Source organism: Callithrix jacchus, chromosome 4 (assembly GCF_049354715.1).
Source record: "Callithrix jacchus isolate 240 chromosome 4, calJac240_pri, whole genome shotgun sequence".
Classification (NCBI taxonomy): Eukaryota; Metazoa; Chordata; class Mammalia; order Primates; family Cebidae; genus Callithrix; species Callithrix jacchus.
In genome coordinates, this window is record NC_133505.1 from 141,930,075 (window position 1) to 141,941,371 (window position 11,297).

General features: G+C 39.2%; 1 protein-coding gene across 4 annotated transcripts in view; it reads left to right on the forward strand.

The window, feature by feature from the left end:
* The window catches only part of MYB (MYB proto-oncogene, transcription factor), a 37,376-nt gene extending 26,580 nt beyond the window's left edge, over positions 1–10,796 (forward strand). For all 4 annotated transcript variants that reach the window (XM_035296756.3, XM_035296757.3, XM_054254459.2 and 1 more), the window contains one exon: positions 9,481–10,796. In XM_035296756.3, the coding sequence (XP_035152647.1) occupies positions 9,481–9,597 (117 nt within the window). In that variant the 3' untranslated portion in view covers positions 9,598–10,796. The remainder of the gene's footprint in view (positions 1–9,480) is intronic.
* The last annotated feature ends 501 nt before the right edge of the window (positions 10,797–11,297 follow it).

Consider the following 11,297-nt stretch of genomic DNA (forward strand, 5'->3'; position numbering starts at 1 on the left):
GGCTAGGCTGGTCTCAAACTGCTGTCTTCAAGTGATCCATCTGCCTTGGCCTTGCAAAGTGGTGGGATTATAGGTGTAAGCCACCATGCCTGGCCTACTTCATCTCTTTTTTATGAAGTTTTTTTATTTTTTATTTTTTTGAGACAAGGCCTTGCTGTATCATGCAGGCTGGAGTGCAGTGGCAAGATCGTGGCTCACTGCAGCCCACCTCTTGGACTCAAGCAATCCTCCTACCTCAGCCTCTTGAGTAGCTGGGACTATAAGCACATGCCACCATGCCCAGCTAATTTTTATTTTTTTATTTTTTTTGTAGGGATAGGGTCTCCCTGTGTTGCCCAGGCTGGCCTCAAACTCCTGGGCTCAAGCAATCCTTCTGCCTTGGCCTCCCAAAGTGCTGGGATTACAGGCAGGAGCCATCCTGCCCAGCCTGAAGTATTTCAAAATAAATTCCAACCAATATAACATTTTTTTTCATGTACTTTCAGATATGTCTCTAAAAATAGACATTTTTATATATAACCTAATACCATTATCAGATATTTAACAATAATTCTTTAATCTTCTCATTCCCAGATATATTTAAGTTTTCCCATTAATCCAAAAAAGAATCAAAATTGACACAATTTCACACATTGCATTTGGTTAAGTCTCTTAAATCTCATTTGCTCTCTAGTTCAGTGCTGTCTAATAGAACTTCTACAGTGATGTAAAGGAAATAGCTAATAATCATATGTGGCTTTTGAGCACTTGAAATGTGGTAAGTGCTTCTGAGGAACAGAATTTTCAATTTAATGAATTTAAGTTGCTTTAGTTTAATAGCCACATTTCCTTATTCTCTTAATGGAATCAGCCATTTCCCCATGGTGTTATGAATCTTCTTAGTGAGAAATGATGCATAGACACCAAAATCAGGGTGCTAAGTCTGCCCATTGTTAATGTGGGTTGTCACTGAGATACAAATAATTGTTTTTGTTGTTGTTTTTTTGAGACAGAGTCTCACTCTGTCACCAAGGCTGCAGTGCAGTGGTACGAGCTCAGCTTACTGCAGTCTCCACCTTCTGGGTCCAAGTGATTCTCCTGCCTCAATCTCCCAGGTAGCTAGGATTACAGGCACCCGCCACCATACTTAGCTAATTTTTGTATTTTTAGTAGAGACAAATTTTACCATGTTGGCCAGGCTGGGCTCGAACTCCCAACCTCAGATGATCTGCCTGTCTCAGCCTCCCAAAGTGCTGTGGGATTATAGGCGTGAGCTGCTGCACCCAGCCAAGGCTCAATGAATTTTAATAATTTGGAACTCTCCATGTATCCCCTAATCTATAATCTATAGGGCTTAAATAGAGGCTTTTATAAATGTACAATCAAGTTGTATTTGTTTTTTAAATTACTTAATCTTTTTCCAAAAGGAATTTGCAACAGCTGCATAATCTTAAAATTGTTAAGTTTCTTTCTTTTATTTTTTTTTTACAGTTGCTTTAATTTTAAATTGTAAAAGCAAACAGGATATTCTTACATACAAGTGTTCTGAGATGTTTTTCTTATTTGTGTCTTTCATGTGGCTCAGAATATATGAGATTTTCATGTCATATCATTGTCAGTATTCAGCCTTCTCTCCACATTGTGTGGGATAGAGGATAGGGTCTAGAAGCTTATAAAATGGTCATAAATGAGGAAGTAGTGAAAACATTCAGCCTAGAAAGCGTGCATTTGTGGCAGGAAAGGCACTGTGGAATGCTGCTGGATTCTGCCATTCAGTCATTACCCCAAGAGAGACCGAGGCAGATGCAAGGGGAAAAGAGTTGCCTGCGTTCCTCAGCGTGCTTTCCATTTCCTTTATGTTTTGAAATAAGCACATTATGCTAATCAAGTTTTCTTAAGGTAGCCATTTTTATTGGTAGATCAAAAACTGTACTTTAAGTAATAAGCCTTCTGACCTTCTGTATTTTTCTCTTATATTATAATTTCCTTTTATTCCTCTTTAAAACCCAAGTGTAAAAGATATGTTCATAGGCTTTCTACTCACTCACTTTCCTCTTTTTTGTAACCACAGAATGACAGCCTTAAATTTTAATTTCCTGACTTGGCTTGCCCATGGCCTGACTTTTTTAAAACAAGGAGTTTAAGTTAAAGAAAATTTCCCCAGCCATTATTATTTAAACACATTTGCACAGCATCAAGAAATTTTAAAATATTATTACTAGCAGTCAATACTCCCCCGGCTTTTGGGTTCAGTGTGTTTTAGATTGCTCTTCTTTATGTTATTTGTTTATGAACTTTTATATTTTTAAAAAAATAAGGCAAACCCTTTTTGCCTGATAGGCGTTGCTGAGCAGTGTAATAAACTAGCATGCGGGCAACAGAACCTGGGTTCCAGGCTAGACTCCACCGTTTTCAAATGGTATGACTTTAATTCATCAAATGAACAAAATTAAGCAAATTAAATTGCTCTCATCTATAAGTTGAGGACCATAGAATATCCTACACTCATCACATGGGTTATTACGAAGATCAAATGGATATAATATTGCTTTCAAGATGGCGGCACACTTGCCACTGTACACCAGTGGTATTATTAGGCAGAGGCCACATAGAGTCCCTGTCCTTGAAATGCTGGCAAGGAGCCCTCACCAAAGGCCAGGTTTTTTGTTGTTGTTGTTTTTGCATTGTGGTATATTATTTCCTCTTGCATGCTATTCCCTGCCCTACTCTTGCAGAACTGTGTCAGTGGGTCACCAAAAGAGAGAGCTGATTCGACTGATTCCTTGAAAAAAAGCTGGTCAGACCTCACAGTATGATGGAGATGAAACAACTAATTTACTGGTTTTCTTTATGTTTCTGCTGCTCATGTAGGCCTCTAAAAAGACATGGAAACCGTCTGCACATGGTAGATCTTTCTGAGCCTCTTTCATCTAGTGTGCTGTGCTGACCTGCTCCCTTGGATGTCTGCACACTCATTCGGTTCTCCCTTTTGGTCACTTTTTTCCACTTACCCTGGCAGAAATTCACATAGCTGTCAGTAGTAATTCAGTGACCTGCTTTCAAAAAAGTGTTATAAATTAAGCAGCTTTCCTGTGTACAGCTTTTGAATTGAACTGAGAAGGGCTACATGAAGGGAGAAGCTATGTTGAGTTCAGAGTCAGAATGCCCTGCCCCAGACTTTTGATATGTGGATTTTTTATTTGTTTTGTTTGGTGACACTTAGAGAGAACAAACATTGTGAGATAAAATCTTCCTTGGGCTGGCCTGCAAAGATAGAATTGCTTTAGAGCAATTTGGCACTGGTCTTAATCTTAATAGTTTGGAATTCATATGTGACTAAGGAAAAGGATATTCCAAAAAGTTGTGCCACCCTAGGCTATGTAATATAAACTGTTAGAAAGTCTATCAGCATGTAAGATGAAGAGACCTCTAGAGACTTCTGCAACAAATGCCAAATTTGGGAAAGGTCCATTCACATTTGCAATTGTTAATTTAGGCTTGGGAAGTGGAGGCATTGGTAGACGAGGCAACTTCCAATCACCATCTCGACTTTTAATTCCCCAACTTGTAAGATCTATAGAAAATCAGCAGTGCTGAAGTTGGAGGCAATTGATTTGTGCCAACCTAGGGAAGCATTTACTCCTGGCAGCCATTAACCTTACCTTAGCAACATTTCAGTTTACGCTCATCCCTGACTTTTAAGAGACAACTAAAGATTTCTATAGTTTCTCTTTTAACTGATCCATTTTTAAAAAGATACCCCTTTGGGAAGGAATTCTTATTTTTAGAATTTTAGTCCAGAGTAAGTTTTTTTTTTTTTCAGATAGGTGAAATAGAATAAGCAGAAAATACTTGTTTTTTTACTGTTTTAGATACCATTGATGCCTGCTTATTGTTTTAAAACAAAATGTAATAAAAACATAATATCATCCGATGAGTTGCTTTGGTTTTACCTTTTTTTTTTTTTCAGTTTATACAAGTTTCTTATTAGGTCAGCAAATTGTAAAACACTATTTGTCAAGGCTTTTGAAGTCAGCAGATACTGGGTGAAGTTGCTATATGAATGTAATAATAGGAACCGTTGTTCAGCATGGTGCAAAAACTATTCATGTTCTAAATGAAAATGTGAAGATAATCTAATTCTGACAGAAAACCACCTGTGGACATGGTCTTTTTTCTTTTTGTTTCTTCTGTTTTCTACAAAGTATGGCAACGTTTATTTAAAGTGCTTTAACAGGATATCCCAGTTAAAGCTTTGACAGACTGTTTATAGTTCACTTCTGCCCAGGGGCAATTAAAGGCACATTACAGGATAAGTGAGATGACTCCCTGGCCACAGGAGGAGGATGTGTGGGTAGGATTATTAATGTTGAAATGAATTATGATAGAGTGACATGTCTGCAAGAGCACCAGGGGTTAGTAACTTAACAAGAATGCATATGTAGAAACCCATAATTCTCACCAGTTCTTCAGTGTAAATGAAACTAAAGTTTAGGGAGAGAGAATACGGTGAATTTGCAGAGATATGTAGGACAGTATTTAAAAATATTCTTTCAGCACAAAGACATTAATCTTCCTTTGTCAAAATTATTCTGTCTGCATGAAAAGTTGGCATGGGGCCCCCAGGCTTCAGGTAAGATGGGAAAGAGGGAGTATTTCTTTTTTTTTTTGGTACCAAAGTACTCAACCTTCTGATCTTCCTTGACTTTCATGCCATAGGCATATGTCTACTCTGACCAGTTTGTTTCATTTATTGTGGTAAGATGTGCTTGTCTTGTGCTTTCCTGGTGCAGAAAAGGAGCTGCCTCACTCAGGCGTGGTGGCCTTTTTGTTCCTACACACAGTGGTTCTCGTACATGGTGGCTCCCACACCCTGGTGTTTGTCTATACTGGGAGAATCAGGCGTTCCAAGTCATCTTGGCTGCCCTGGCTCTCAGCTACAGGGAATATATGACTCAGAAATACTATGCTTTCTGGAATTTGGATATTTCATTCATTTTTATTTGTTTCTTGGTAACTTCTCTTTTGACTTAGGAGAAGCTAATGATTTGAAAGGGTCTCTCAGAACTCTACTTACAAATATATGGTATCTTCTTTATATTGATCTCATTTTAAATATCTAGTCCTGGAGGAAGAGCTAAATATGAATAAAGTGATGAGCCATGTACGGGATCTCACAGGAACACAGTCAGATGTCAAGTTGAAAATATATTAAGTTGATAGTACTTAGTACTAGATTCTCCTGAACTGGCTTTGAGAATTCAAAGTCAACCTAAGGACTATATTACGAAGGATCAGAACTTGACTTTTGGGCTGTGTAGTGGCTCACACCTGTAATCCCAGCACTTTGGGAGGCCAAGGCAGGTGGATCACCTGAGTCCAGGAGGTTGAGACCAGCCTATGCAACATAGAGAGACCCTGTCTCTACAAAAAATACAAAAATTAGCCAGGGGTGATGTGCCATGGGCCTGCAGTCCCAGCTACTGAGGAGAATCAGCTTTAACCCCAGAGATGGAGGCTGCAATGAACTGTGATCGTGCCAGCCTGGGCAAAAGCGAGACCCTTTCTCAAAAACAAAAAAGACCCAGAACTGACTTTTAAGAGGAGGCATGGTAATAGCAAGCGTCAGATTGTTTTAACATAGCATTTTAAGATACTTAATTTACACATTTAGAAAATTAATTCTGGCTGGGTGCAGTGGCTTTTTCTTAATCCCAACACTTTGAGAGGCCAAGGCAGGAAGATTACTTGAGGCCAGAAGTTTGAGACCAGCCTAGGCAACAGAGCAAGACCCCCACAACAAAAAAATTTTAAAAACCATAGTTGGGCATGGTGATACACGCCTGTAGTCCCATCTACTCAGGAGGCTGAGGTGGGAGGCTTGCTTGAGCCCAGGAGTTTGAAGGAGCTATGATTACACCCCTGCACTCCAGCCTGGGCAACAGAATGAAGTCGTATGTCTAAAAAAAGACAAATAGAAAAAAAAATTAATTCTGTGTTGATCGAAGCCGAGCTAAATAGAAAAAAAGTTTTTCTCATAGGCCATTTTAAAGACATTGGGAAAATTCTTAACCAGAGTAAAACAGAAACTATCCTTTCTTTCTTGGTGCTCACATCTGTCTCTATTCTCACCTTCATTCCCCTTCTAATCCATTCATTTCAAATATTTTTCTTTTCTGTGTGTATCGCTATGTAAATTTAAATTTACATACAAGATATTACAATATTAAGATATTTCATTCTGCTTCCGGTTTTCATCACTTGTCGAAGTCCTTGACTCCACGTATATCTAATCATTGCTATAATCCCTGCACAGCACTTCATATTCACCATATTCAACCATTCACCCTCCAGTAGTCACTACTATATGTCACATTGTTACAGCAATTACAACTGCAAGCTCAGTAATTGAAAAGTTAACATTCAGTTTTATTGTTTAATTGGTTTCCTGTGTCAATTTTGTGTTTTGGGAATTTGTATGGACAGATAGACACCAGAGAAATATGTGTATTTCACCTGCATACTTGAGGCTAGAGAAACATGATTTATTCAGAACTATCTCAAATATTGTAACTAACCTGGTTATTTTCTTTAGGAAAACATTAAATTCAGAATAGAAGGCAATTCAGAATACCTGTCTGTTATCTTTGTCTTGTCATTTTTGTGATACACAGTTCCTGGAAAGTATTATGATAATCCATCTTACTATGGAGTATTTCAAGTTACACATTGAGCCTCTGCGCTTTCAGAGTGAATGTTTCTATTCATAGACAGTGCTGTTGACATCAGTGGGGAGATGGCACAGGCTTTGTACTCTAGGGAAGTCTAGAATATTACACTGAAAACCCTAGGTCAGGAAACTTTGTTCCAGCAACTAGGCAAAGAAACCTACCACTGTCCCCATGGCTTGTTTTTGTAGAATTATACTTATTTGCTAAGAAGTCCAGTGACTCTTAACACCCCATCTCAACACTTTCCTGGATCCCAAGGCCCTGGTGCCCTGAGCACACAATTTCCCAGTTACTTTTATTGTTCCTGACAAGAACTCGAATGGAGGCAGTGTACTCACTTGGGGTGTGGACCCGTGGGTGACATTCTTGCTTCATCATTTCTTACCTGGGTGACCTTGAGTATGGTGCCTAAATCATCTCTTCCTTTCAAATTGCCTGGTCTGTAAAATGGATGCAGTGAATGTGGTACCTATGCCACAGGTGTTTTGTGTGAGAATTAAATGAGAGGAGATAGATAAATAACACTTAGAGGCATGGTGGGCAGATAGTGAGGGCTTGTTCAGTGTTGTCATTTAACCCTTTCTCTACCTCTCCCCACACCCCCTCCCACCAGCAGTGTACAGATTGCAGCCTCCTGCCTCTTTCCTCCTACCTTGCTCCCTGGATGACATCCCTGCTTTTCCACCTCTCTCTCCCCTAATCTTACCTGTTTTCACCCTTTCCTCAGAACTCTGCCTTGACAGTTCCTCAGTGTCCCATCCCCTCTTCCCAAGGGCAACACCACAAACCTGCACACACTGTCTGTTATTATTCCACCTGTTTTGTGTGTGTTCATTCTGTCTCATACAGGACACTGCAGGCTCTGAAGAGCTAAGGCCTTTCTTATTCTTCTGTCCCATGGAAAATAATCCCTCTGATACCAATACCAGGAATAGTGCTTTTTCTAACCCACTGGTTTCCTTTTGTGCTTACAGGCACCAAATCTTACCTCTGTTTGTGTTTCTGTTCCCCTCTCTGCATTGACTGCTAGAGATCAGAGTCAATTGGGAGGTTGCGTCTAGCTGGGGCACTGTGCTTTATGGCAGGTGTTTTGTGTGCAATCTCATACCATCTTTGTTTTATAGTTGTTCCTTAGAATCAATGGGGGATTTGTTTCAGGACACCAAAATCCATGGATGCTTAAGTCCCTGATATAAAATTGCATAGTGTTTGCATATAACCTACACACATCTTCCCATATAATTTTTATTTTTTATTTGTACAAATTCATGGGGTACAAGTGTAATTTTATTACATGAATATATTGCATAGAGGTCAAAATCAAGGCTGTGAGTATATCTATCACTGGAATAACATACATTGTACCCATTAATTCCTGTACACTTTAAATCATCTCTAGATTACTTTTTATAACTAATACAGTATAAATGCTACGGAAATAGTTGTTATATTGTTAGGGGATAATGACAAGGAAAAACCTATACACGTTCAATATACAGCAATTATTTTTTCCTGAATATTTTTGATCTGCCATTGATTTAATCCATGGATGTGGAACCCACAAATGTGGAATCCACAGATAGGGAACCCACAGATGTTGAGGGCCAGCTGTGTTTATTTTTTTCCAAATTTATTTCCCTCTGACTCTGCTTTATACACATTTTTAAACTCTGTTGTCTTGAATTTCTTTTGTAATCATCATAAGTCCTTTTGGAAACCAAGTAGGGCATAAATAGTGCATATTGGCATTTGAGGCAACACAGGCACCACAGGAGCCGGAGGCAAAGTTCAAAGCCAATTCACCACTTACCTGCACAGGGGCAAGTTCCCTCCACTCTCTGTCTCCCTTCTCTAGCCTGTCTATAGAGAGAATGAACCCGCCTCTGGGGCTGTTGTGCTGATTAAATGAGATAATCCGTGTGAAATGTGAAGTGCCACTGTCCCTGGCATGGAGATGCTGTCCTTAGATATTAGGTCCATCTTGTATCTTCTAGTGTATCTTTAAAAATTAAGTTATACTGGCTTCATGCCTATAATCCCAGCACTTTGGGAGGCCAAGATGGGCAGATGACTTGTGTCCAGGAGTTCCAGACTAGCCTGGGCAACATGATGAAATCCCGTCTTTACAGAAAATACAAAAATTAGCCGGGGCTTGGTGGCACATGCCTGTCGTTTCAGCTACTTGGGAAGCTGAGGTAGGAGGATCACTTGAGCGCAGAAGGCTGAGGCTGCAGTGACCCGTGATTGCACCAATACTGATCAACCTAGTATGACAGAGCGTGAATGTGTCTCAAAAAAAAAGAAAAAAATTAAACTATACTGATAAATCTTTCTAAAGTAATTGATGAAAACATATATACGACACTTAGCAAGTGTTGATCAATTCCAGCGCGTGCATGAGCTACTTTGCCCATGCGGCTCAAGCACTCAGCAGTTAGTTTAGTGAGTAGCTGGTCACAGCTCACCTTAGGCATCTCTTTCCTGTCTCCAGCTTTGTAAAATTGCCTAATAGACAAAAGGCATTAAAATATGAAGATGTGATTGTATCTTATAAAACTGCTTAGAGTGGGTTTTCCCTCCTAACAAATAATTTCTGATCAGCCATACTCCTTAAGAACACTGGATTTCTGGGGGCCAAGGAGGTAAGATTCTATCTAAAGCCTTCCTGGTGTCAACCGCTTGCCATCTGTTGGTCCATGCTGGCCCTACTGGGACTACAGAATGTGCTTCCTTGACTGACGTTCCTGTTGCCCTCTCTTTTCCCCATCAGCCTTGTAGCAGTACCTGGGAAGCTGCATCCTGTGGAAAGATGGAGGAACAGATGACAGCCTCCAGTCAAGCTCGTAAATACGCGAATGCATTCTCAGCCCGGACACTGGTCATGTGAGACATTTCCAGAAAAGCATTATGGTTTTCAGAACACTTCAGGTTGACTTGGGATATATCATTCCTCGACATGAAACTTTTCATGAATGGGAGAAGAACCTATTTTTGTTGTGGTACAACAGTTGAGAGCAGCACCAAGTGCATTTAGTTGAATGAAATCTTATTGGATTTCACCCAACTAAAAGGATTTTTAAAAATAAATAACAGTCTTACCTAAATTATTAGGTAATGAATTGTAACCAGTTGTTAATATCTTAATGCAGATTTTTTAAAAAAAAAACATAAAATGATTTATCTGTATTTTAAAGGATCCAACAGATCAGTATTTTTTCCTGTGATGGGTTTTTTGAAATTTTACACATAAAAGGTACTCCAGTGTTTCACTTTTCTTGATCACTAAACATATGCATATATTTTTAAAAATCAGTAAAAGCATTACTATAAGTATAGACTTCATACCATGAGACAGTTAATCAGGATTGTAAATGCTCATTTATGGTTAAAGACATTGAAGGTACATTTATTGTACCAAACCATTTTATGAGTTTTCTGTTAGCTTGCTTTAAAAATTATTACTGTATGAAATAGTTTTATAAAAAATTATATTTTTATTCCATAATTTAATTTTGTAAATGCCAAATGAAAAACGTTTTTTGCTGCTATGGTCTTAGCCTGTAGACATGCTGCTAGTATCAGAGGGGCAGTAGAGCTTGGATGGAAAGAAAAGGAACTTGGTGTTAGGTAATTGACTATGCACTAGTATTTCAGACTTTTTAATTTTATATATATATATACATTTTTTTCCTTTTGTAATACATTCGAAAACTTGTTTGGGAGACCTGAATTTTTTATTGTGTTTTTTTTTTTTTTGTTATTGTTGGTTTATAAAAGCATGCATTGCACTTCTTTTTTTGGGAGATCTATGTTGTTGATGTTCTATGTTTTGTTTTGAGTGTAGCCTGACTGTTTTTTAATTTGGGAGTTCTGCCTTTGATCCGCATCCCCTGCGGTTTCTAAGCCTATGGTCTCAGAACTGTTGCATGGATCCTGTGTTTGCAGCTGGGGAGACAGAAACTGTGGTTGATAGCCAATCACTGCCTTAAGAACATTTGATGCAAGATGGCCAGCACTGAACTTTTGAGATATGACGGTGTACTTACTGCCTTGTAGCAAAATAAAGATGTGCCCTTATTTTACCTACTTTCGTTTTCTCTCTTACTTGTCACTGTGGACAGCAGTTGTACTTTAAAGAAAATAGAGGAGACTCAAAGCACTTTCCTCTAATAATTTGCACACCATATGCACTTTGTGTGAAGAAGCCAAGAATCATTACAATGGAGAAGAAAGAATAAGCAAACCAAGTTAAATAGTTCACAAACAATCACATGGACAATGTGGAGGAATCTCTTCCAGGATGCATCAGTCAGTGTCCAACAGCATTTGAGTGGGGATGCAGTAAGTGGAGTTCCTTCACAAATGTACCGATACCACAGATGTGGACAGAGGCTAGGAAAGCCACACGTGTGGGCGTGAAGGCACCTGAAAGGCCACCTGGAGGGGGACAGTTCAGAAAGCAGGAACCCTTGAGAGGAGCACTAGCCTTTAGCAAGACCACTGCCATTGAAGGAGACCTCACAGGGAGGGAGCCAAGGGTAAACCCTAACTTTGTTTCCCCATTTCTCCTATCTCTGACCAGGGGTC